The sequence below is a fragment of the Equus quagga genome, chromosome 2 (assembly GCF_021613505.1).
Source record: "Equus quagga isolate Etosha38 chromosome 2, UCLA_HA_Equagga_1.0, whole genome shotgun sequence".
NCBI classification, from domain to species: Eukaryota; Metazoa; Chordata; class Mammalia; order Perissodactyla; family Equidae; genus Equus; species Equus quagga.
The window spans coordinates 102,293,545-102,320,082 of NC_060268.1; the positions used below are offsets into that span (position 1 = coordinate 102,293,545).

The 26,538-nt window shown below is 45.6% G+C and overlaps 2 protein-coding genes across 2 annotated transcripts in view; one reads left to right on the forward strand and one right to left on the reverse strand.

Moving 5' to 3' along the window:
* The first annotated feature begins 2,054 nt into the window (after nt 1-2,054).
* FAM25A (family with sequence similarity 25 member A) lies at nt 2,055-4,756 on the forward strand. The gene is made up of 3 exons (XM_046654668.1): nt 2,055-2,244; nt 3,556-3,618; nt 4,567-4,756. Exons 1-3 carry the CDS (start codon nt 2,070-2,072, stop codon nt 4,698-4,700), a joined length of 372 nt encoding a protein of 123 aa, XP_046510624.1. The 5' UTR covers nt 2,055-2,069; the 3' UTR covers nt 4,701-4,756.
* An 8,637-nt stretch (nt 4,757-13,393) lies between these two features.
* Nucleotides 13,394-26,538, reverse strand: part of GLUD1 (glutamate dehydrogenase 1) — a 37,998-nt gene continuing 24,853 nt past the window's right edge. Inside the window, exons 6-13 of the mRNA XM_046655301.1 lie at nt 26,252-26,431; nt 25,119-25,256; nt 24,776-24,913; nt 24,000-24,080; nt 22,978-23,101; nt 22,075-22,166; nt 15,724-15,786; nt 13,394-14,815 (exon numbers count right to left, since the gene is read on the reverse strand). Of these exons, the coding sequence (XP_046511257.1) occupies nt 14,696-14,815; nt 15,724-15,786; nt 22,075-22,166; nt 22,978-23,101; nt 24,000-24,080; nt 24,776-24,913; nt 25,119-25,256; nt 26,252-26,431 (936 nt within the window). The 3' untranslated portion in view covers nt 13,394-14,695. The remainder of the gene's footprint in view (nt 14,816-15,723; nt 15,787-22,074; nt 22,167-22,977; nt 23,102-23,999; nt 24,081-24,775; nt 24,914-25,118; nt 25,257-26,251; nt 26,432-26,538) is intronic.

The window sequence follows — 26,538 nt, forward strand, 5'->3', positions numbered from 1 at the left end:
GGGCGGGGGGACATGGGGAGGGTAACAGTAGTCTGACAGCGAGGGAACAGTGCAACCAGGGCCTGTGCTGGACCAGGCTCCGGGCTGTCACTGGAGCCAGAGTCCTGTTGAGTGGTCACGCCCTGACAAGGGCCTGTGGAGGGGCTGCTGAGCTCCTGGGCAGAGGCTGACAGTGAAGAGCACCCCAGGGTGGGGACTGTTGGGGAGGGCTCTTTGGGTCTGGGAGCCATCCCAGAACTGGTGGGTGACACTGCCTTCCTGTTAGGGGAACAGGCACAGAGGGGACCCCTGTGGGGATGAGGGACACAGACAAGCTCAGAGGAAACCACCAAGGGGCTTTGATAGGTCCAGGGACCCTGTGGATCCCTCAGCTCAGTTCCCACCAGCTGTGTCCCAGAAGGACCCCACTCTCCGTGGCGTGGCCCCAACGCCCTGAGCAGAACCCTCTGGAATTTGGCTGTAGCAAGGGGAAGACAGAGCCATCTGGACCTGCTTAAGCTCTAGGTACCCTCACTTTCCCCTTCTGAGCCCACAGGGTCATACATACGTGTTTATAAAACTTCCCACAGTAGTATTACAGTATCCTTTTTCCTAAAGAAGGCCTCTCCAAATTGTTTAAGACCTGACCCACTCCTGTCAAGGGAGATGGCATGTGTGGGGCTATGGCCTTGTGACCCAGAGTTCCTGCTGCTCACAACACCCACCACCCACCCCAGGAGGGGCCTCTTAACAGCAGTCAGGAGTGTGGGAGGGCCTCTGCCCCATAGGGCCCAGGCTGTGAGGGCCAGTCGTGGGGTAAACACTAATTAGGCCCCACCACACCCTCTTGGGCAGCTCTGGGGGTTGAGGAAGCCTGCAGAGGGGAGGGGACCTCAGACTGCTGTCCCAGGCCTGGACCGTGTGAACGGGGACTCGCGAGGACCTTCCTTCCATGTGGGGGTCACATCCCTCCAGCCCGCTGCCTCCAAGGCAGCCTCATGCCCCCGCCACTCTTTGGCCCACCTGCTGGTTGCTCAGGGCCCCCTGCCAAGTGGCCCCTCCCTAGCATATCAGTGACAACATGGAGGGAACAGATGTTTACCAAGAGCTTGCATGATCCCACCAGTGACACGACCAGGAAGGCATGGCTGTCCCCATTTTATAGATGAGGAAACTGAGGCTCGGATCAGGCTAGTGACTAAGAGAAGCAGCACGTGGCATGTGGCTTGAGGCTTCTCTCTCCTTTCTGAGTAACCAGGGAGGCGGCCTGGCCCCCTAAGCCCGTGATGCGTCAGGGAACGGTAGCGTGGCTTTCTGGGAATTCCTGCTAGGGCCAGAAGCACCTCCTCAAGGGGTGGTGGGTCCTCCACCTACTCCTCCAGGACCTCCTGGGGGCACTGCCGACCTCATGGGGCCTCCCCGCAAGGCCAGGCCCCAAGGTGCAGCAGGGGCCGGTTCCCTCATGTGCCGCCTGTCCCAGCGCTGGGCCACCCACACGCTCCCATGAGTGAGAACCAGCTGACTGCCAGCTGGGGGTGACAAGGCCTCTGGTCAATGGTGTGTCCTCCTTTGCCTTGGGCGACGCATGGCTGGGGTCCCCCTACCTGTCCGATGGAGGCAGCAAATTCACTCTGCAGAGCCCAGGGCCTTGGGAATAGGGAGGGGCTGGCCCCACTTCACTTGTGTTCCTGGTCTGAAGGGCCGCCCAGGTCCCCAGGCCCAGGGAACTCCCAGCGCTCTGACTAGGCCACCCTGGGGACCCGGGACAACAGGCTGGGAGTCCTAGGCCTTGTCTGAGTACACACCAGTGCCCAGGCTGTGGGGAGCTCCAGCCCAGGGAGCTGGCACAGCTGCTGTCCCAGTGCCCCTCATCCCACAGGGAACCTGGGCCACTGGCCTGGGGGAGGCGCATGGCCCGGACTGACCTCTCCGTCCAGCTTCAGCCCTGCTCCCTGGCCCTGCCCTCACAGGGTCCCAGGATACGAGGTGTGGGGGTCTCCTGCTGCTAGAGGGGCAGCGTCTGGGCCACAGCACTGGGGCGCCCCACCCAGCCTCTTCCTCCTGAGCCGTCTGTGCTGACTCATCGCCAGATGTTTCACTCAGCCAGGGCCCAGCCAGGCATCAGAGGCATCTATAAAAGCACACTGGTGCTCGCCCCACCATCCTGCTGGGCCACGACCTGCTGCCACACAATGCTGGGAGGCCTGGGGAAGCTTGCCGCCGAGGGCCTGGCTCACCGCACAGAGAAGGCCACTGAGGAGGCTGGTAGGGACCCGGTTGCTCCTGTAACCTGAGCCGTTCCCCTCTGGCTGGGGGATGCGGACAGACACGGCTGGGCCTGTCAAAGCTGATCCCAGCGGGGTTGGGGCAGGCCTTGGCCCCATGGGGAATCCTGGCCAACCAGCTCCACCAGGACAGGGTGGAGGAGGGGGCTACAGAGGCCAAGGAGGGCAGCTCGGGGTGGGGGGTGGGGAGCCATGAGGGGTCCACTGCCTCAAGCAACCCTCCCGCCATCGGATCTGCTGTGCCACCTGTTGTTGGGGTCTGTGGCTGAGGGCAGGAGGGGGCCAGCCGAGAGGAGGCCCCTGGGGGCAAGAGGGGACCCTGGGTGCTGAGTGAGCAGCCGGTGGCTTGAATCCTTCCCTCTGGAAATCTGGGGAGCCCTTCCGCATTGAAACAGCCTATTCTGAGTATCCTCTACAGAAAGAGAGGATGGATTTTTTTTTACCGTAACTTTAAAGCTTCAAAGATTTCTTCATTAACAAACCACCGAGTCTGATTCTGTTCAAAGTCGGTCCCTGGGGTTTATGGAAAGGATATTTTCACTTTCTTCGAAGTCCCATGCAGAGAGGCCAGCAGCTGTATGCAGGGAGCTAACCGAGCTCCCACCTGTGGACAGTTTGTGAAAAACAGCTTGTGCCTGAGTTCGCTGTTCTCCTTCTAAATGGCTGCAGACGTGTCTGGATTTCATTTGGCAGCTCCACCGCGGGTGTGGACGGCCCTCTGTCATCTTTCCTCTTAGCCCTGTGACTTCCGTATTATCCTCATTCTACCCATGAGGGAACCCAGCAGTGGAGGGTGGTGTTGGCATCAGAACCCAATTGCCGACTCCCAAATCTTCCGGTTCTAGCACGCTCCCACCCAAGCTTTAAACAACTCCTAGGTGGGCAGAGCGCCCTCCTATTGGGGCGATGGCTTTGGGGCACTTGGTTTTGCTGGAGGCAGGCCAGCAGCACCCCTAGGAGGTGTGGTGACCTGGGAAACAGGCCCAGCCTTGGTTCCAGGTCCCTAGCTGGGAGGAGGGCCTGCTCGTTGGCATTCCAGGCCGTGTCAGGCCCGAGGGGCACGGAGGGCCTTGTGCCCTTCTCTGGCTCACTCAGTTTGTCTCCTGGCAGCCAGGCCCCACTCGAGTCTCTGAAGGGAGCCAGCTGAGGGTCCTTCTCGTGAGCCAGCCTGTCCCGGCTGGGGCAGCATCCCAGAACCCCATGCAGGACATCCAGAGCTGGCCGGGCCCCGCCACCCTGAGGAGAAGCCGGCTTGCACTGTGTTCTCACTCGGCTTGTCTTGGTTTTTCAGCTCATGTCGTGGAGGGAGTGGTGAAGGAGGTGGTGGAGCATGCCAAGGAGGCTGGAGAGAAAGGTACGGCCAAGATCAGGCCGAGGAAGGAGGGAGGGAGGGTTGGAGGGGAGGAGGAAGGAGGGAGGGAGGGAAGCTGGATGCTGGCAGCATCTCCTTCTTTGCCTAACCAGGTCAGACCCTGCCCCTGCTGTTGCGTCCTTTCAGTTAGTATACAATTATCTATACTCATCTGCAGCCACAGCCCACACTTTGCTGAAGCAAGATCCACCTGGATAGTTCTCTCTGTGGAATGTTAAGAAGATGATGTCACAGAAGACTATGTGTCAGCACAAAAATATTTAAGACAAAACTATATATTTCTATGTGTGTGTGCTGTGAGCATAACCATGCAAAAAGCATATGCATACCTCATTCCTTACAACAAAATAGGTTCCAGATGGATCAAGGACTTAAATATAAATACTTGAAGTTATTAAATTGTTAGAAGAGAACATAGGCTATTTTGGCATAATCTTGGAGACGGGAGGGTCTTTTTAACCATTACAGAAAGCCCAACAGCCATAAAGGAAATATTAGGTAAATTTGACAATATAAAACTTCAAAATTTTCATAGTAAAAAAAAAAAACAACTATAAGCCAAGTCAAAAGAAAAATCACAAACTGAAGAAAAATATTTGTAGTAGAAATGATAACCCAATATAAAAATGACCGAAAGATGTAAACAGACATTTCACGGAGAAATGAAGCCCAGGCAGGTAACATACCTGTGATGTGAGCAGATGCTCAGTCTCGCTTGTAAGTGAAGAAATGCAGGTTGTTGTGTGAAATAAATCAAATTTGAGCACAGTCCTCTGGGAGCTCTGCTGCCCGCTGCCCCATCGGGGCTCCTCCAGGCCATATCCAGAGGACTGCCACATCCCACAGGCCACTCCAGGCGAGACTAGCCTAGCAAGTGGCTTCAAATGTTTCTTTGCTCACCCAGACATTATGCCTCCTACTTCCTGACAGCCATCGCCGAAGCCTTAAAGAAGGCCCATGAGACAGGGGACAAAGTGGTGAAGGAAGTCACTGACACAGTGACCAACACAGTCACAAATGCTGTCACCCACGCGGCAGAAGGCCTGGGGAAGCTGGGACAGTGAGCACCCCCACCACCACTGGCCTCTTCCTGAACCTCAATAAAAAGCTGTGAAATGTGTACACCGAGCCCTGGATTTATTCCTGTTTGCATGGAAACACCGCCTGTGTCCCGAGTGGCCCCTGTGCGGGGCAGGGGGTCAGCACATTGGCACTCGCTGGGGGTCAGCTAGGTCCCCGTGGTTAATCAGATGTGCCACTCTCACACTGAGATTTCTCACGTCAGCAAGGGGCTCTTGAAGAATCGTTAGTGTCTGTGCTACATTTCTTAAATGATGGTTTTCTCAGAAATGACCTGTAGCTGTCAGACACCTCCATGCTTCAAGGATTCCCCCAAAGGAGGACTGTCATTCAGCTTTCATGTTCTTGGGGTTTTCCTTGAAATGTTCTCAGGGAAGGACTCGGAGAAGCTAACAGACCAACCTGATGGAGAGGTTTGCTGGGCAGGCTCAGACAGTGAGTTGCTTCACATTCTGAAAGAGCCTTCAGAGAACCATTTCTGCTGGACGGTCACAGAGTCGGTCAAGGAGGACCTCAGCCCACTGCTTATTGGCTGTTGAAGCCACTGTCAGATCTCCACTCGGAGACTCGAGTTAGGCCTAATTGGTGGTGGTGGTGAAGAACGCCTGGCCTTCCCTCCTTCCTGCCACGGTGAGTCGGTACCATAAAGGGTAAAGGTTATGTTTCAGCAGCATTGAGCTTAACATTTTGGAGTAATAAAAAGGAAATGATTTGTAAGTATGTGGCATTGCTTATCTATCTTGCTGGAAGTCACTTGTCCTTTGCAGAAATTAGAAGAAAAGGTGTTTTAAGGAATGAGTTGGTTGCACACCATATTTCTGGCTTCCTTTTAGAATTGGGTTTACAAGTTTCTGAACAGCCCAGGGATATCCAGTGTCCTGGCTTGGAACTCTTGCCGCTGTCCAGCTAAATCTGGACCTTCTATCTTGGTTTGGCTCCTGATGACTTTTGAATTCCTCCAATCCAAACCCAAGCTCAAAAGGATGGGAGCACTGTGGGTGGCAGTGTGGACTGGAACATCTCTCTGGACAGCACCTTCCCTTCCCAGACTTCACTCGGCAGGTGTGCACAGGTACACACAGATGCCCAAAGGGCAAACACACAGATTCAGCGTGGCGTGTAGTAGCAAGAGATTGGAAACACCCTAAAATGCTAATCAGAAATCAGGTTTTGCTTTGCTTATTAGGTTTGACACACAGTATAGAGCTGACATCTGTTACTTCTAGTGTATTCGAATGCCCTAGCTTGAAAAATGGGACCTGTGCCTAGATGGCCACCAAGAGGGACCAGTTAACAATTACCGCATGTATATGAAATGGAATACTCCACAGCTGTTCAGATGAAGAAAATGTACATATATCTTATGAGAACACATCCAAATAAGTTAATCAGTTGTAAAATATGCATGTAGAATAAGTTCATTTTTACAGAGCAAACACATTATTATAGAAGAATAGAAAAGAACTAGTAGCATATTTATAGCAAACATATTAACAGTGCTCATCTCTGTGTGTCTGTGGGAATATGAGGAATCTTCATTTTCTACGTTATGTATTTACATCATGCTTGAATTTAAGAGAAAATCAACCCAAATATATCTTAAAATGTGACCGTAGAGGGCTCATAATAGCTTATTCAAGATTCTTTCTCAATTAAGTGCTACTCAAAATTTTTCTGGTTTGCAAACTATGTTACCACTTGGTGACAAGATAAATAAAGAAACAGGGAGCACTTAGAAACTCTTATAGCAGTTTGACGTTGCCCGGACCTCCAGGAGTGTGATCAGTGGACAATCTTGTTGGACAGGGTAGAGACTAGCTCAGTGTGTGGAACTTGTACGGCAAGTTGCATGGGAACTAGTCATATGAAGTGGGACCACATACCATGATGAGTTAGTTTAAGAAACAAACAAAAAACCAAAAAACTGGCCCTTCACGGCAGAGAGCTGGAGAAGCACTGTCCACATTCCCTTAAGTTCACCTTGAAGTGTGCTGTTCTAGAATAAGTACTTCTCTCTCTCATTTTCTTTTTACTGCGTGTGCTGTGCAATGAGGGGTGTGACATGAACCTCAGATAAATTATAAACGTGTTGTAAAAAGTAATAGAGAGTGAGGCCGGCCCCGTGGTGTACTAGTTAAGTTTGGTGCATCCCACTTCAGTGGCACAGATTCTTGGGTTTGGATCCTGGGCGTGGACCTACACCACTCGTCAGCCACGCTGTTGTGGAGACCCACATATAAAGTAGAGGGAGACTGGCACAGATGTTAGCTCAGAGCTAACCTTCCTCAAGCAAAAAATGCAGAAGATTGGCACAGATGTTAGTTCAGGGCAAATCTTCCTCAAGCAAAAAACGAGAAAGATTGGCAATAGATGTTAGCTCAGGGTTAATCTTCCTCAGCAAAAAGAAAAAAAAAGCGATAGAGAGTGATGTCAGAGAAAATGGTGGAGCAAGTTCCCTCAAAAATTCTCTTCTCTGTAAAAGAGATGAGAAAACTGGCAAAAATACGGTCAGAATCAACTTTTTTTCAGAGGGAGAGGAGAGAAAAGGGCAGAAAGATTCTTTGAATAAATGGCTGAAACAACAAATTTGATGAAAAACATTAACCCATCAAGAGGCTCAATGAACCCCAAGTGGGATAAACTCAAATAGATGCACACCTAGGCATTTCATAATGAAATTGAGGAAAGCTGAAGCACAGAGAAAATCTTGAAACAGAAAGAAAAAAACAAGTCATGACATAAAAGGGAGGCTCAATAAGATGAACAGGTGACGTCTCATCAGAAACCACAGAGGCCAGAAGACAGTGGGATAACCTATTGAAAGCGATGAATGAAGATGACTGTCAACCAAGGATTCTGCATCCAGCAGCCACAGCCTCCTCACCTCACATTGGCACAGTCTCCTAGACCCATAGGGCCACCACTCCATGCTGCTGACCCTGCTGTCATTTAGGGCACAGGCTTGCCCTGTCCCACCAGCTTCATGACGTGTGGGAGGGTTGCAGAGGTCCAAGTATCCCCAGGTTCCTGCAGCTCCCTGAGGCCACTGCTCTGTGCCAGCATTTGCTACTGCAGGCTTCCCAGGAGAGGGTGGTCTTACGGCAGGACCCGTCTCCAGCAGGCTCGGAGGATCAAGTTGCTGTGCACATGTTTCCCCAGAAACTTTGGCCAATTTGCAACTAGCCTCCCTGGATGGTTCCTGAGGTTCAAGTCTAAGTTAGTGGGTTTTTATTTTTCCCTTCATTTATTTTTAATTGAGGTGAAATTTATGTAACACACAGTTAAACATTTTAAAGTGTGTAACTCAGTGGTATTCACAATGTTGTGCAACCATCACTTCTGCTTTCAAAACTTTGTCATCATCTCAGAAAAACACCACATTCCCACTAAGTAATCACTCCTCATTCATATACTCCCCTCCAGTCCCCTCTAACCACTAATCTCCTTTCTCTGTCTATGGATTTACCTATTCTGGATATATCATATAAAAGGAACCATATATATGGCCTTTTGTGTCTGGCTTCTTTCACTTAGCATGTTTTTGATGTTCATCGAAGCTATAGCATGTCCTTCTTTCCTTTTCGTGGCTGAATAATATTCCATTGTATGTCCACACCATAATTTGTTTATCCATTGATCTGTTGATGGGCATTTGGGTTGTTTTCATCTTTCGGTTATTATGAATAATGCTGCTACACAAGTTTCTATGTGGACATATGTTTACATTTCTGTTGTGCATACACCTACCTAGGATTGTAATTGCTGGGCAATATGGTAATTCTATGTTTAGCTCTTTTAGGAACTGCCAAACTGTTGTCAACAGTGGCTGTACCATGTTACAGTCCCACCAGCGATGTATGAGGGTTCCTATTTCTCCACATACTCATCAACACATATGTTCTGATTTTTTAAAATTAAAGTCATCTTAGCAGGGGTGAAGTCATATCTCACTGTGGCCCTGATTTGCATTTCCTTAATGACCAATGATGTTGGACATCTTTTCACGTGCTTGTTGGACGTTTGTCTATCTTCTTCGTATTCTTCTTTGGAGAAATGTCTATTCAAGTCCTTTGCCATTTTATAATTGGGTGTTTGTCTCTTTATTCCTGAGTTCCATCTTAAATATTTTATTTGAAAATATTTATAAAATATTTTATTTCAGAATATTCTAAACATTCTGTATGTTAAGCCCTTATCATATTCATGATTTGTGAGTATTTTCTCCTATTCTGTAGGTTGTCTTTTCACATTCTTGATAATGTCCTTTGACACACAAAAACTTTTAATTTTTATGAATTCGAATTTGTCTACTTTTTGTTACTTGTGCTTTTAACATCATGTCTAAGAATCCATTACAAGGCCGTGAAGATTTACCTCTGTTTTCTTCTAATAGTTTTGCAGTTTTCTCTCTTATATTTAGGTGTTTGATCCACTGGGAGTTAATTTTTGTACACGGAGTGAGGCAGGGGTCAAAGTTCATTCCTTTATCTGTGTTTATCCAGCTGTCCCAGAATTTTTTGTTGAAGAGATTCTTCTTTCCTCACTGAATGGTGTTACAGGTTGAATTGTGTCCCTCCAAAAGATCTGTTAAATCCTAATCCCAGTATCTCAGGATGTGACCTTATTTGGAAATAATGTCATTGCAGGTGAAACTAGTTAAGATGAAGTCATGCTGGAGTACGGTGGGACCTTAATCCAGTAAGTCTGGTGTCCGTATAAGAAGACACAGACACACAGAGGGATGATGGCCACCCACAGAGGACAAAGGCAGAGACTGGAGTGATGCAGCTGCAAGCCAAAGAACGCCAAGGACTGATGGTCACCACCAGCAGCTAGGAAAAGGCAAGAAGTTCTCCCCTGCTGGCTTCAGAGGGAGCACGGCCATGCTGATGCCTCAATTTACAGCCCCCAGAACTCTGACACAATTAAGTCCCATTGTTTTAAGCCATCTAATTTTTTAAGACAGCCCCAGGAAAGTAATACAAGTGGTGTTGGCACCAATGTTGAAAACCAAGTGAGCATACGTGTTTCTGGACTCTCAATTCCATTCCATTGGTCTATGTTTGTACGCCAGTGCCAGTTTTTAAAAAAGTATAATTGACAGTATTCTATTCGTACCACAATTTTAATTATAGCTTTGTATTAAGGTTTAAAACCGGAAGTGTGAGTCCTCCAAGTTTAGTTTTCTTTTTCAATATTGTTTTGGTTATTTGGGGCCACTTGCACTTTCACATTAATTTTAGGATCAGATTTGCTATTTTTGCAAAAGGGCCACTGGAATTTTGATAGAAATTTTGAATGTGTAGATTACTTTGAGTATTGTCACCTTAACAATATTTTTTCCAACCTATGCACATGGGCTGTCTTTCCATTTATTGAAGTATTCTTTCATCTCTTTTAAACAATGTTTTGTAGTTTTCAGTGTACAAAGCTTTCACCTCCTTGGTTAAATTTATTCCTAGATATTTTATTCTTTTGGATCCTATTGTAAATGGAATTGTTTTCCTTATTTCCTTTACGGATTGCTCATTGCTGGTGTATAGAAAAACAACTGATTTTTTGTGATCTTGTATCCTGCAACTTTAAGATTTTATTTTTCCTTTTTCTCCCCAAAGCCCCCCAATACAGTTGTATATTCTAGTCATAGGTCCTTCTAGTTGTGGCATGTGTGACGCTGCCTCAGCATAGCTTGATGAGTGATGCCATGTCCGCGCCCAGGATGCGAACTGGCGAAACCCTGGGCTGCCGAAGCAGAGACCGTGAACTTAACCACTCGGCCACAGGACTGGCCCCTACAACTTTGCTTAATTCATTAACTCCAGTACGTTTTTGTTTTTGGTGTTTGTGTATCTATGGGATTTTCTCTATATAGAATCATGTCATCTGCAAATGGAGATAGTTTCTCTTTTCCTTTCCAATTCAGATGCCTTTTACTTCTTTTTCTGGCCTAATTGCTCTGGCTAGGACTTCCAGGACATGTCGAATAGCAGAGGCGAAAGCAAGAATCCTTGCCTTGTTCCTCTTAAGGGGAAGCTTTCTGTTTTTCACCAATGAGTGTTAGCTGTGGGTTTTTCATAAATGTCCCTTATCGTGTTCAAGAAGTTCCTTCTATTCCTAAGCTGAGTGTTTTTATTATGCAAGGGCCTTGAATTTTGTCAAATGCTTTTCCCACATCTCTTGAGATGATTATGCGCCCCCCCCCCCCTTGTTCTATTTCTATTAATGGGGTGTACTGCATTGATTGATTTCCTTATGTTGAATGACCCTTGCATTCCTGAGACAAATCCGACCCGGTCACGATGGATGATACTTAGAATGAGCTGCTGGATTCAGTTTGTTAGTTAGTATTTTGTTGATTATTTTTGTGTCTATATTCATAGGAGATGATGGTGTTTTCTTTTCTTGTGATGTCTTTGTCTGGCTTTGCTACCAGGGTAATAACGGCCTCACAGAAGGTGTCAGAAAGTATTCCCTTTTCTATTTTTGGGGAAAAGTTTGAATAGGATTGGTGTTAATTCTTTAAATATTTGTTAGAATTCATCAGACCTGTGTGACCTTGGATTAGGCAATGGTTTCTTGTTTTTTTTTTGAGGAAGATCAGCCCTGAGCTAACTGCTGCCAATCCTTTGTGCTGAGGAAGACTGGCCCTGAGCTCACATCCGTGCCCATCTTCCTCTACTTTTCATGTGGGACACTTTTTGCCGAGCGGAGCCATGTCTGCACCAGGTATCAGAACTGGGCCGCCGAAGCAGAACGTGTGCACTTAACCGCTGCACCACTGGGCCAGCCCGGCAACGGTTTCTTAAATATGACCCTTATATGTAACAATCAAAGAAAAAATAAATTGGACTCGATCAAAATTCAAATCTTTTGTGTCAAAGAACACCATCAAGAAAATGAAAAGACAAACCAACAGAATAAGAGAAAATATTTGCAAATCGTATTATCTGATGAGGGTCACATATCCAGAATATATAAAGAACCCACAACTCGACAATAAAAAGATAAATAACCCAATTAAAAACTGGGCAAAGGATTTGAAGAGAATGAAAACGAAACGTTTAAAATCGTTGGAAGTGGTTGCCTCTGGGGAGTAGAAAATAGTGTGGTGGGGTACGGATGGAGGGGACGAGCTGTCGTTCACAAGTCTTGTAGAACTATTTGGCTCTCTACGCCAATAATTCTCTGTAGGGGGTAATTTTGCCCCACAGGGGACATCTGGCTATCTGAATACACTTTTCATGGTCACAACTGAAAGGTATTCCTGGCATCTAAGGGGTAGAGGCCAGGGATGCTGCTAAACATCCTACAATGCAAAGGACAGTCCTCAATAAACACCTGGCTTGAAATGTTAATAGTGCTGAGGCTGAGAAACTGTCTAAACTATGTGTAAGCTTTGATTAAAAAAACAAGCCAATAAAAGTTATTTGTAAAAAAACAATTAAAAAATCGTAACATCGACATTACAAAGCAAAAAAAGAAAAAAGAAAATTCTTTTGCAGAAGTTTCATACAAGGTTCACAGACGTAGTTTTCTCCATGTGCCATGCTTTGACTGCCTTAACGAGTGCAGGCTAAGAAAGCCTGCCAGGGACATTTAGGGAAGTTACTTAAAGCTTCTGAGTTTAAGGTGCCAGGTTTGGGAAAAAAAAAAAAATCAAGATTTTACTTCTCATTTCCCTAAACTTCATCCGTCAGGGTAATGAGAACACGTTCTGCTGTAGGGGTTTACGAGGCAACAGTTAAGTATTCTTCAAGCGCTACATAAGCCATCCACGGCTATTTCAGAAGCAATTAACTTTAGAGCATTATATGTGAGTTTTAAAGTAAATAAATTAGAAAATTTCTGTGAAGCCAAGAGTAACTGACGAGAATTTTCTAACTGAAACCTCCAGGAACCACAGTTGACAGACACCAGTGCCGTGCTGTCTTTATATAGCTAGCGTGCACAATACCGCTTTTCTAGCACCAATATCAATAACACCCATGAACATATATCTAATCTTTAAAAAAATCTCTATCAACACTCCCAATGTTAGCCAAAGGCTACAACTGAAACGAGTGCCCCAGCCGGTACTGTTCTACATACAGTCTGGACCTTGTTTCCCTATCACTTTCCCTAACACGTCAGTGCTCCACCTAGAGGGCAAGTGGACACCAGCGGCTCGGGAAGAGCTCAGTGTGTCCGTGGTGCCAGGGGGCTTGTTCATCCACTGCCAGACTGGATGCTCAGAACCATGGAGACGCAGAATCAGGACCAGACAGAGTCCAGCTGAAAGTCATGTTCCAGATTTGGCAGGTAAGCAATTGGTGGGATCAGGTCTAGAACCCAGTCCTGCCGAACACGGTTAGTATTCTGTCCTAAATTATTACATTCTGGGGCTAAATTATTAAAAACCAAACCCTAATCAATGAAGCCTTCCTTCATTAAAAAAAGGCACTAAAAATTACTTGAGTGTATCAGCTTTAGGCACGAGAACCTCTTCCCCAAGAATAACCACTGACAACTGTCTAACAGAACGAAATACAAAAAACTTCAGGATAAAATCTCGGCAGCTCACAGTATAGCAGAAAGAAATGTTATGTAGGCGGTGGTTTCAAACATTTTAGAAACCCGATTGTAGTTTAATCATCTACTAAACAAACACTACCAAATATAAAAACACAGAAAAGAAACATAAGCTTTGGAAAAGGTAGACTTTTAATAACTGCTTTTATCACCAGGTTAAGTCATGCAGTTACAAAGTAGTTAGAAATTTCTGAAAGGATATTATTGTTAAAAAAAAAAAAAGCTCATTCTTACATAAATAATATCTAGTACTTCATTGGGACACTACTATGGAAAAGGCCCTGGCCAAATAACTCCCAAACAAAACACTCACCCCAAGGGTGTTTTCAGCCCACTGTCAAGGAAGCGGTGTGCAGAATGTGAGGCCTTTGAAAGAGGACGCAGAGTCAGGCCAAGTCGGGGCCACTGGCAACGCTCAGAGCTGCCAGGCAGACTCCAAACACGGAGCCCAAGGGTTTTTTTTCTGGGACATTCTACTTGAATTATTGTTTAATTAGTCAACACAACAGATCTTCCAAAGAGAAGAACAATGAACTAACATGATAAGGAGGTTACTGCATTCTTTGGACTAGATGTCATAATTGTGGCTAGTGAATTCCGACAGTCGTAACAAAAATAGCCCCCGTCACTTGCAGCTATGAAGATAACTTAATTCTCCATCGGGCTTTTTATTTTTGCTGGACAACAATACACGATTGATAAGCTATAAAGGATACTGTTTTATGTTATAAAAATACTAGCTTTTCTCATTTATTATGTTTATAGGCATTCACTGCTTGAGTCAGGGTTAGGCTTGTTAAGTGATCAAAGGCAATTTTATTACAGCAGCGTGTACTTATTTTATTCTAAAAGAATAAAATGCATAAAGAGAAAGAGCTTCTGTTTTGTTTGTAACCTGTAAAACTGAGTTATTTTGCTGATGTAAAATACCAATAACTCACTTGAGGACCATGCCACCTTCTGAAGGTGCCAGACACCTGCTTCTTAAATGTGTCGAAGTCAGGGCACGTCTCAGACCTGTCCAGAGCTGAAGCAGCAAGCAGCTGACGGCTTCTGGACAACAGGTGCTTCCCTGGGGCCACAGCCCTGCCGGGGCTGGCAAGCAGCCACACAGCAAGGCGGCACAGCAAGGCGGCACAGCCAGACGGCAGAGACTTTCTACGGAAAGGCCAAACACCCAAATGGCTCTCTGGCACAGGTAATTTCTACTCTCACACTCATTACCTTGTACATGATCCCCTAAGCTTAATTTCTTTCCTCTTAAGGGGCTGATTTGGATTGACTTGCTGAGGATGGTGTCCATTATCTACTAAGTCATGAGGAGATAGACTTCCGTGGTTACATGTAAACTCGCGATAGGTCTGCAGATGAGGAGGTGGAGAGGGTGGTGCGGAGGTCAGCTACAATCCGTCTATGTGAAGGTCACACCAGCTTCATTGTACACCTTGAAGACTTTCTCAATGGCGTTGACATAGGCGGCCGTCCTCAGGTCCAACCCCAGGTTGTACTTCATGGCCGTACGCATGATTTGCTGCAGAGAAGGAGAAAGCGCAGTGAAGCCCACTCTGAATCAAGCAGCAGGGCCAGGGACACACAAGGCACAGGCGGGCCTGGGACAAGCCACCCTGTCACCATTAAAGTGCAGCAGAACCACCTCTAGTCAGGAAGGGCTAATTCTCAGGGACTGACAGAGAGCACCAACCAGGTGGCAGGAAGAAGCGTTCCTGAGAGGCTCAGATGTGAGCTGTCTCTGTGCTCCTTGACATCCTGTTATCTGGAGCGAGGGCATCTAATGATATGCTTTGCGATAATTTAAAAGAACCAAGAATGGGGTGACGAAAATGTTCTGGAGTCAGTGGTGATGGCTACAAAGCCTTGGGAATACACTTAAGGCTGCTAAATTGATACTTTAAAAGGTGAATTCATGCTCAATAAAAAAAATTAACAACCAGCACCACCATTAACATCTGCTCATGCTATTTCAACATAAAGCCAAGTGGATAGAATCAGAACTCAAAAAAAAATTAGGAAAACTGGACTCAAATGTGTTTAAGGCCTTGAAATAAGGATCAAGTGGTCAAAAAACCTTTTACTTATACTAATTCTGCAGTAAGGCAGTTCCCAGTAGCTGTGAGAGTGGGGCTGAGCTGCAATCCAGCTTGGCTAACTACTTGATATTTAGCTAACTGCCAAACATCACTCCTTCCTAACTTGGCATTATGATTAGTTTCCAAAAGCCTGGTAAACATACTGAAGACCCTAACAACACTGCTCATCGTTTAAGACCAGAAAAGGATGTGTTTTGCTCCACGCAGCGGAGGAACATGCAAACAGACTGCTCTTTTCTTTCACCGCACATACAGCCTGGCAGCTGAGACATCACGGTCGAGCCATTCGTCCCGAAACGAGCAGAAACGCAGCCAGCACGTGCACACGTACCCGGGCAGAGCGCTCCATGGTGTAAGCTAAGCCAGAGTGCACGATGTCCTTCTCAGATGCACCCTATCAGGAAAAAGAGCATAAGGTCAACAAGACCACACAAAGACACGCTTCGTCTATGAGAGCACAAAGGATCTGAGGTCAAGAGACGGCCAGGCAGGAGTGTTTTGTCTTTCAGTATAAACTTAATTTCTGTACAGTATCTTGATACCTATTTTAGTAGTTGTGTTTTAACCACAACTTAGTTTTCATTATATTTGACAGCAAACAAACACTCACAAAATGCGGTCACAGTACAATGACGAATACAGTACCGACCAGGAAACACGAGGGCAGGGAGGGGGAGCAGCACGGCTCGCCCATCTCAGGGGCAGACAAACCACAGCAGCACATGACACTGTTCACATCACAGCGCACTCAGCTGTCCCCTGGCGAAACAGGGACACCACACAGGCCACAGAAAGGAGTCCGGTCACCCCTGAGAGCGGCTCCGGGGTAGAATCCTGACTGTATATCCAGCAGTGCCACCAACTTTTAAAGCAGCTCTTCACCCAACCCTCCAGTTCTACTGCTGAGGAAACTAAAACCACGGGGGAAGTTGGCCGAGGTTGCAGAGAGCTATTTTTAGAGCTGGGAGACAACCCAGGGCCTTCGACCACCAAGTCAGCTTATCTCTTTCCAATGCCAATCATCTCTATAAGTCAGTTTGTTTCAACAGATCTAATTTGTTTTTTGGAATGCTTTCTCAAATTTTAGGACAATTAACTATCACCATTACTCCTAATATGACATATATAGCTATCGAACACATATCCTGAGATGCTAGATAAAAACTTAAAGGGGGTCACCAACAAAAGTTATCTATGCTGAACTTGATCCAATTAATACTCGACAGGCGTAGCTCGGAGATGTTGCAGGTGTGGTTCCAGACGGCGATAAAGCGAGTCACGAGAACTTTTTGATTTCCCAGTGCACATAAAAGTTATGCAATAGCATTATGCCTAAAGGAACAATGTACATACATTAATTAAAAAATAATTTATTGCTAAAAAATGCTACCCATCATATGAGCCTGCAGCAAGTCACAACCTTTTTGCCAGTGGAGGGTCTTGCCTCGATGTTGGTGGCTGCTGACTGATCAGGGTGGTGACTGCTGAAGGCTGGGGTGGCTGTGGCAATATCTTAAAATAAGACAACAATGAAGTTGACAGCATCAAATGACTCTTCCTTTAATGAACCATTTCTCTGTAGCATGCAATGCTGTTTGATAGCATTTTACCCACAGAACTTCTTTCAAAATTGGAGTCAGGGGCTGGCCCTGTGGCCGAGTGGTTAAGTTCGCAGGCTCTGCTTCAGCAGCCCAGGGTTTGCCAGTTTGAATCCTGGGTGCAGACCTATGCACTGCTCAAGCCATGCTGTGGCGGTGTCCCACACAGAAGAAGTAAGATGACTTACAACTAGGATATACAGCTATGTACTGGGACTTCGGGGAGAAAAAAAGAGGAAGACTGGCAACAGATGCTAGCTCAGGGCCAATCTTCCTCACCAAAAAAGCACACCTTTAAAAAAAAAAAAAAGTGGAGTCAGTCCTCTCATACCCTGCCACTGCTCTATCAACTAAGTTTATGCCATATTCTAAATCCTTTGTTGTCATTTCAAAATCTTCACAGCATCTTCACCAGGAGTAGATGCAACCTCAAGAAACCACTTTCTTGTTCATCTATAAAAAGCAACTTGCCATTTGTTAAAGTTTTATCATGAGGTTGCAGCAATTCAGTCACGTCTTCAGGATCCACTTCTAATTCTAGTTCTCTTGCTGTTTCCAGCACATCTGTAGTTTTTTCCTCCACTGAAGTCTTGAACCCCTTCAAGTCATCCATGAGGGATGGACTCAACTTCTTCCAAACTCCTGTCAATGTTGGTATTTTGACCTCTTCCCATGAATCATGAATGTTCTTAATGACATCTAGAATGGTGAATCCTTTCCAGAAGGTTTTCAATTTACTTTGTCCAGATCCATCAGAAGAATCACCATCTATAACAGCTATACTTTACAAAATGTATTTCTTAAATCATAAGACTTGAAAGTTGAAATTACTCCTTGATCCATGGGCTGCAGACTGGATGTTGTGTTAGCAGGCATGAAAACAACATTCATCTCGTTGCACATCTCCATCAGAGTTCCTCAGCGACCAGGTGGGTTGTTGATGAGCAGTAATATTTGGAAAGGAATCTTTTCTCTGAGCAGTAGGTCTCAACAGTGGGCCTCAAATATTCAGTAACCATGTCGTAGACAGATGTGCTGTATCCAGGCTTTGTGTGTGGTTCCATTTATGAAGGACAGGCAGAGGAGATTTAGCATAATTCTTAAGGGTCCTAGGATTCTCAGAATGGTAAGTGAGCACTGGCTTCAACTGAAAGTCACCAGCTGCATTAGCCCCTCACAAGAGAGTCAGCCTGTCCTTTGAAGTTTGAAGCCAGGCACTGACTTCTCCTCTCTAGCTATGAAAGTCCTAGATGGCATCTTCCGATAGAATGCTGTTTCATCTGCGTTGGAAGTCTGTTGTTCAGTGCAGCCCCTTCATTACCATCTCAGCTGGAGCTTCTGGAGAACTTGCCGCAGCCTCTGCATCAGCACCTGCTGCTTCACCTGCACTTTTATGCCGTGGAGATGCTTCTTTCCTTAAACTGCGTGAGCCGACCTCTGCTGGCTTCAGGCTTCTCTTCTGCGGCTTCCTCCCCTCTCTCAGCCTTCACAGAATTGAGGAGAGTGAGGGCCTGGCTCGGGACTAGGCTTTGGCTTAAGGGAATGTGGTGGCTGCTTTGATCCTCTGTCCAGACTGCAACTGTCTCCCTATCAGCAATAAGGCTGTTTTGCTTTCTTCTCATTCGTGTGTTCACTGGAGCAGCACTTTTAATTTCCTTCAAGAACTTCTCCTCTGCATTCACAACTTGGCTAACTGTTTGGGTCAAGAGGCCTAGCTTTTGGCCTGTCTTGGCTTTCAACACGCCTCCTTCACTAAGCTACTAGTCATTTCTAGCTTTTGATTTAAAGTGACAGACGTCTGACTCTTCCTTTCACTTGAACACTTAGAGGCCATTGGAGGATTATGCATTGGCCTAATTTCAGTATCAGTGTGTCTCAGGGAATAGAGAGGCCCGAGGAGAAGGAGAGAGATGGGTAATGGCTGGTTGGTGGAGCGGTCAGAACACAGAGCACATTTATCACTTAAGTTTGCCGTCTTATACGAGTGTGGTTTGTGGGGCCCCAAAACAATTATAATAGTGACATCAAAGACCACTGATCACCATAACAAATATAATAATAAAAATGTTTGAAACATCGCAAGAATTACCCAAATGTGGACACAAAGACATGACATGAGCAAATACTGTTGGAAAAATGCCACTGATAAACTTGTTCAACACAGGGTTGCCACAAACTTTCAATTTGTAAAAAATGCAGTATCTGTGGAGTGCAATAAAGAGCAATAAAACGAGGTATGCCTGTATTCAGTTAAGAAGGTATCTTTCTATAACATTTGTATCAATCAAAAAACATTTGGGTTAAAGTTTGTTTTACCAAGTTAAGAGAGAAAAAACTTGCTTTACAGGTGGAATATGGTTTCTATCACTCACTCATTCATTCAGCAAACATTTATTGAGTCCCCTCTACGTGCTAAGTAAGCACTCTTCTAGGCACTGGGGACACAACAGAAAACAAAATAATGAAAATGCTCTGTTCTCACGGAGTTTCTATTTTAGTGGGAGGAGACAGCATATACATGAGGCTGTGCAAAATCACTAAAATTTTGAATTCAGGGACCGAAGCCTTTCAATGTTCAGAGGGTGGAGAGATGACAAGGAGCAGCGAGAGGCAAAGAGAGAAATGGCTGATGAAGTAGGAAGAAAACCAGGGGAATGTGGTGTCCTGGAAGCTCAGAGAATATTTCAAGGGGAAGCGATCACTTGTGACAACACCTGATGTCACTGGTCACCTTGACGAGGACAGTTCTGGTGGAGTGGCGGGCGTTAGAGTAGGGTCGAGTACGGAACAATTAGAAGACAGAGTACGCACAACTCTGTGGGAGCTTTGCTATATGGGAGATAAAAACGGCAAGACCTGGAAGGGGCAGTGGGATTAAGATTTCTATTTTTTGGGACAGCATTTGGTACATTGACAGGAATGACTGAATAGACAGAAAACGGATTATGCTGGAGAGAGAGGGACAGGTCTGCCTGTCCAGTGCATTTGAGAAAGCTGGAAACAGGCTGCCCAATGTCCAGAACAAGACCTGGGCTTAGGTGGAAGCACAAAGAAGTGCTCGGTAGCAAGAGGAAACACGACCCAAGTCAGTGCATAGGAGCTGGGCAGATGTGGACGCTTGCTGACTGCTTCGGCGTCCTCGGTGAACAGGTACCAGGCCATGAGCGAGAGGGCAGGGGAGAGAGAAAAGGAGTACATACGATAAAATCAACCAGGAAGGTGAGGAAACGGAAGAACAGGGAAAAGCAGTACAGCTGCTGGGCACCTCTGGGAGACCCCCGAGGCTGGGGGTCAGGGGGTGAACTGTTGGCAGGGCCTCCAGCTACAGGGGCACAGGGGCGCAGGCGCGGAGGGGCAGAGAGCCAGGCTCATGGGGGGCGGGTGTTAGCGAGGGGGTAGGATGACAGGAAACAAGACCAGGAGTGACCGCAAGGATGGAGCAGGGACTCAGGTGGGATGAGTGGAGAACTGAGGACATAGAGGGGGTGGAGAGGGACAGCGAAAAGACGGGAGAATCAGTGACGCAGGTCCTGGCAGGGCCCGAGCACGGCTGGGGAGGGCGGACTAGGGGGAAGGAGCTGGAAAAAACCCGGCTTTTCAACTGACACTTATTACAAGACTTCTGAAATAGGTAAGTCGGTAAGAGGTGAGAAACAGCATTAAAGTCTAAAATTAGTAGCATTTGAAAACTGGGAGACCAATACACTGGGCAACGATTATCTAAAAAAAGATAAAAAGAACATCATCAGAGCTTCTTCCTAACTAGCTGACTGTCTTCTTTCTGTACTCCCCACCCAGGTTTCAAGCTGAGTGACCGCTCTGGGCCGGGCCCGTGCTGGGACATGGGGTGACCCGAGGGGGAGCAAGAAGCCCCTCTGAGGGTGGCAGCAGTGGCCAGGCCTGCCGTGCACGGTGCGCGCTGTGAGGCACTTGTGATGGCAGGAGGTAGGACACGCTGGCACGCAGAGGGTCTTTCAGGAAAAGCCAGAGAGATATGAAGATACTCAAGCACAGAGTGGGTCAAGGCATCCAGACAGAGGGACCAGAACTAACAGACGCGGCTCTGGGAAAGCGCAAGGCTCACTCAGGGAATAGTTAGTACCCAGGGTGGCAAAAGCATCCTTTCTTCTTCAAAACAAAATTCTTAACTTCTTCCCATATTGCAATATAGTCTTAAATTATCTTCCACGATGGAACATTTCCTAAGAAGAATTTATCATAACTTAGCCATTTCCCTGCCATATATACATGACTGTTAAATCACAAATAATCTAAAAAATTGACTGCAAACACAGTTCCAATGACATCATCATGCATGGCTCATTCTTCTCCTTTAGAATTATTTTCTTGGGATAAATTCCTAGAGGGGGACGTTACTATCGTGTCAAAGGGCAGGAACACTTGAAAACTCTTCAAATTTTTCAAAGAGCCGCAGCAATGTGCATTGTTATCAGAATGTGGTACTCCCCACCACGGGACATGGGGAGAACGAGATCCAGCAATTGTTTAATAAGAAACTTTACTTAATTTGTCTTTCTTCCACAGGAGGTCAAGCTTTCTTTTCCTGGCGTATTTCCTGTGACTTTGCTCTTCCTGTCTTCTGCCCTTCAGTGCTGAAGGAACTCCCTTTGTGATGTGTATGCGCCATCGACACATCCTGCCAGGAGCTAATTAACATAAGCCACCTTTCTAATCTGCTTTCTTTAACTCTTTTTCGAGTCCCTATAGCAATTTCCATTTTTCCTATAGTTCAATCTAATGTTTACTTTTCAATTCTCTCCATTTCTCTGAAGCTTAAAAGAGTTAAGATACACAATTTGTCACAATTACGTTAGAATCACTTGTTGAGTCATCCATATTGCGAAAATACCAAAAGCAGAAGAATATTAATTATTTATCTTAAACTTGGATTCTTACTCCATTTTTAGAACGTAACGACCGAGGAAGGGACGAAGCACACGCCAGGCACATAATTACTGTCATGGTGATTACACCCCTTGACTCTGATCAATCCACCTGGCCTGAGGTCACGGAAGAGGGCAGGTCGAGTGTGTAAGACACACCCGGGTCACACGCATACTCACCGATATCCTGTCTTGGAACTCTGCCGTGGGCACAATGGGGATCGTCCCACCGTGCTTTCCAAATTTTCTTTCCAAACTCTCTTGAACAGACACTGTAAAAAGCCAAGAGATGAAGATACTGGTAGTAGAAAAAACGAAGAACCGAAACGAGTTCCAAACTATACCTACAACCTAAAACTAACAGAATTTCAGGAACCTTCAACACCAACGTCATAAAAGGGTTAATCGCTTAAGACTCAGTTAAAAAGGAATAAAGCACTTTGCCAAATTCCTATATAAATGCGAATGTAGGTCACTGCTCTGTTTCCATAACACCCATTACCAAGGTTTTTCCTTGGCTCTTTTAAAAAGAAAATGCTGAGGGAAAAAGAAATGGAAATAGAGCACTTCACCCAGCTTCTCAGAGTGGGGTGAGGAAAGAGCCCCGCAGGAGGTCTGGTCTCATGTCAGCCTGATGGAAATTCTCCTGCTAACCCTGGAGTGTCCTCTAGTCAAGGAAAAGCCGTCTTCTCATCAGAAGACTCAGAGATTCTTGACACGAGATAGGCCTTTGCTGAAGGCAACCAGACACAGAAAATGGATGAGGATCAACAGGAGCTCCTGGCTGAAAATGAAAACTCTTTATAGCACCAACTTGCAGATGACGTCCTGGGAACACTACGTCACAGGACCAATATGCGAGTGCAAATATCTCTGAGAGAGTTAATACACTGAATACCCATCAAGAACCTTCAGACATTTGGTCTAAGTCTCAGGAGACAGAATAATACAATTTTCTATTCGGAGATTAAATCCTCTATTACAAAAAGGAAATCAGTCCTCTTAAAGTGTAAGCTTTCTCCCCGTTTCCAGTCTTGTAGCTGGCCCAAGAGATCATTTTGGGAGCGGATGCTCAGAACTCACTCAGCAAGTGGTAGTTGGAATCCCTTTCGTATTTGAAGGTCAGGCGGCCGTAGCTGACGTGATTGAGATTCTTCAGCCACTCAAAGTAGGACACCGTCACCCCTCCGGCGTTCAGGTAGAGATCCTAAACGCCAAGGAGACGGGAAGATGCCAAAGAAAGGAGGGGACAACGGTTAATAAGAGCTTACAAAGAATGCAGGAGCCCAAGTTTAACAGCAAAGCAGATTAAGCTTCAAACTTCTCAAATATATCTTAGATAGCATCAAGAATTTCACACTTAAACTTCACGAACCCCCTTCCCAATCCATTTGAGGTTTTTCCCATTTGGAAAAAAAAAATTTTTTTTTTGGTTTATTAATCTATAAGCATTTGGTCAACTTTGGTTAGAGTTTCTTCTCCACTAAAAAAGTTCTCAGACAGAATTGCTTGCCCACTAACCACTGGATGGGACTGTCCAAGGGCGCCTCACCGGAAGATTAACATTCCGTCCAATTAACTGCCCAAGGCAGTTACATCGAGTTTATTAAGTGCTTTCAGCAAAGGGGGTTCTTCAAAATGCATCACGGGTCCACACCACCTTCCAGTTCCCAATAACCTTCTGGTAGAGACCCCACGCTTATCCACTGAAAAACTTGAGCACGCGCTCCTCATATGAGCTTTCTGCTAAAGCAGCAAGGGACATTTGAAATGCATCAGGTCAGGAATCATAGGCAATCTTAGAGTTTAAGTTAGAACAGTATTTCTGGCACAGTATATATTATGTAATTGGATTCTTAAGACAGCTAAAAACACTCAAGAAAGAGCGAGAAGCTGGAAGAAAATGTCCAGGTCAAAGTGAAAACCTGACAGGCTTATTACACTAACCACGCTTCCATGATGTTTTCTTAAAAGCAAAATAAAGATGAAGAATTCACTACAGCTTGAGACACTAACAAGCCCCCTCTGCCCTCACTCAGTTCCTTGAGAAAGACAATTACGATTGCAAGCACATAGAAAACCTGGCATACACACAGACGACTTACGGGAATAACCATAATGTTTCTCTCCAGGAAAATCTTATCGGCTTCCGGAGTTGTCGGTCCATTGGCACCTTCAGCAATGATCTGCAAGAGAGTCAGGAACATAGAGAAATGCCCAAAACACTAGCAAATCCCTCTACTGTGCAAGAGATGTGTGCATGTGGGCAGGGAGCCGTGGGGAGAAGCACAGCTCCAGTTTAAGGTAAATTGAGAGTTATTTTGTTCTATAAAGTGTATAAAACTACTTTTCACCTTTCTGTTTCCCTAACTATGTCTGGAAGTTTGGTTTAAAAGGAAACCCACGGTGATAGTTGCACAACTTTTGTGAATATACTAATAGCCATTAAATTGTAAACCTGGGTGAATTGTACGGTATGTGAGTTATATCCCAATAAAGCTGTTAAAAAAAAAAAGGGGGGGGCCGGCCTGGTGGCGCAGAGGTTAAGTTCGCATGTTCCGCTTCGGCGGCCCAGGGTTCTCCGGTTCAAATCCCGGGTGTGGACATGGCAGCGGTTGGCACGCCATGCTGTGGTAGGCGTCCCACATATAAAGTGGAGGAAGATGGGCATGGATGTTAGCTGATGGCCAGTCTTCCTCAACAAAAAGAGAAGGATTGGCAGATGTTAGCTCAGGGCAACACTTCCTCAAAAAAATAAATAAATAAATAAAATAAAATAAAATAAAAGTAATAAAAAAGAGGAAACCCAATTGGACCTTGTCTATCACCCTCAATGTCATTCCACACTGGGAGGCTGGACCAGCCCCACCGTCTCTCTCACCTTGGCTTTGACTCTTGGTGCGTTGGACTTGGTCAGCTGCTTCTCGCTGGCAGCAGGAATCAGGATGTCACAGTCAGCCTCCAAGATGCTCCCTTCATAGGGCTTTGCCTTGGGGAAGCCCAGGATGGATCCATGTTGCTGTAATTGATGGAAAATCAGAGTTAATGGATGCACCAGAGTTGAAATGTTCATGTTTAGCACCTGTGATATGAAGACTCACTGATTAAGAGTTCTTTGAGTTTATATTTTAAAAAATAAGCAATGGAAATAGATTTCAATAAGACTTTTTTCAATTTTGCCATATTCAGGGTAGTCGAACTGTTCGGATGTGAGACTGACATACCAATTTAAAGTCTTCCAGTTCTTTTGGGTCAATGCCATCTGGATTCCATATGCTCCCATCGGATTCACCAACAGCAATACATTTAGCACCGAAACGATGTAAGTATCTCATAGAGTGCAGGCCCACGTTACCAAACCCCTGCAAAGAACAATTACACGTGACACCAAAATCAGTCATGGTACACATGCTGAGAGTCATATTCTGACCAACACACATTCCGTTTGTTTAGGACCAGTTCTGAAAATCCTTGCTCCTAAAGAAACAGTGTACCAAATGGCTTCTCTTTGGCAATAAATTTTTATGTTTAAGAATGTGGAACCCAACTCTTCGTCATCTAGGAAAATGAGTTATGAAGTTCAGTTAGCGCAGCCTTGTTGGCCTGAAGTAAAACTGCAGTGGTGTCAGTCACACCACCTAGGTCCTCAGTTCCTACAAAGGTAAGTCACTATTTGGGAGGAATATGAATTCTATCTTTTTTTTTTAAAGATTGGCACCTGAGCTAACATCTGTTGCCAATCTTTTTTTTTTTTTTTTTCTCTCTTTCTCATCCAAACCCCCCAGTACATAGTTATATATCCTACTTGTAGGTCTTTCCAGTTGTGCTATGTGGGATGCTAACCCAGCATGGCCTGATGAGCGGCGCCATGTCCACGTCCAGGATCTGAACCCATGAAACCTTCGGCTGCTGAAGCAGAGTGCGCAAACTTAACCACTCAGACATGGGGTCGGCCCAAGAATTCTATTTTAAAGTAGCATTCAACTTAATTTAGATCCCTCTAAGTAAAATAATGAAGCATCAAGCAAATTCTTCCTGAAATTTGCATCACTGTGCAAACCTCTCTGTCTACTCGTTAATAGTCTGAGACTTCCCCTTCTGGATACAATTCCAATTTAAATATTGACCAAAAGAAGTTGGTGATAGTTTTGCAAGTTTGTGAGAGATAACTTAGATTGGTACTAGTCACATGAATCAAACCAAGGTTCAGCAAACAAAGGACGTATTACTCTAAAAACATCCATTCCAAAACTTAAGAGATTCAAAAGACCCAGATTTTCAAAAGGTCAAATCTAAAAACATTTAAAAACTTACTATCTGTGGATCAGCTATTCTTTAAGAAAGCAAACATTTTTACCTGAACGACAAATGTCTTATCTCCAAACCCTGGCGTCATTCCTAGAATGCTCATGTAAGAAGCTTCATTGATGAAGTTCTCAATCCCATGGAAAAGACCCCGGCCAGTGGCAGAGATCCGCCCATGGATTCCGCCCTGACTGATGGGCTTCCCAGTGACACAGGCGTGGGCATTAATATCCTGCAAAAGAGGTCAGAGCGTCAAAGATGAAGCAGCAAGGTCAACGTAAAAAATGAAACATCAAGGTCAACATCAAAGACGAAGCATCAAGGTCGATGTGAAAGATG

Coding starts and splice junctions, on each gene's coding strand:
- FAM25A (XM_046654668.1), top strand. CDS start 2,070: ATGTTTCACTCAGCCAGGGCCCAGCCAGGCATCAGAGGCATCTATAAA. Junction 2,245..3,555: donor GAAGGCCACTGAGGAGGCTG/GTAGGGACCCGG, acceptor TTGGTTTTTCAG/CTCATGTCGTGGAGGGAGTG. Junction 3,619..4,566: donor CAAGGAGGCTGGAGAGAAAG/GTACGGCCAAGA, acceptor ACTTCCTGACAG/CCATCGCCGAAGCCTTAAAG.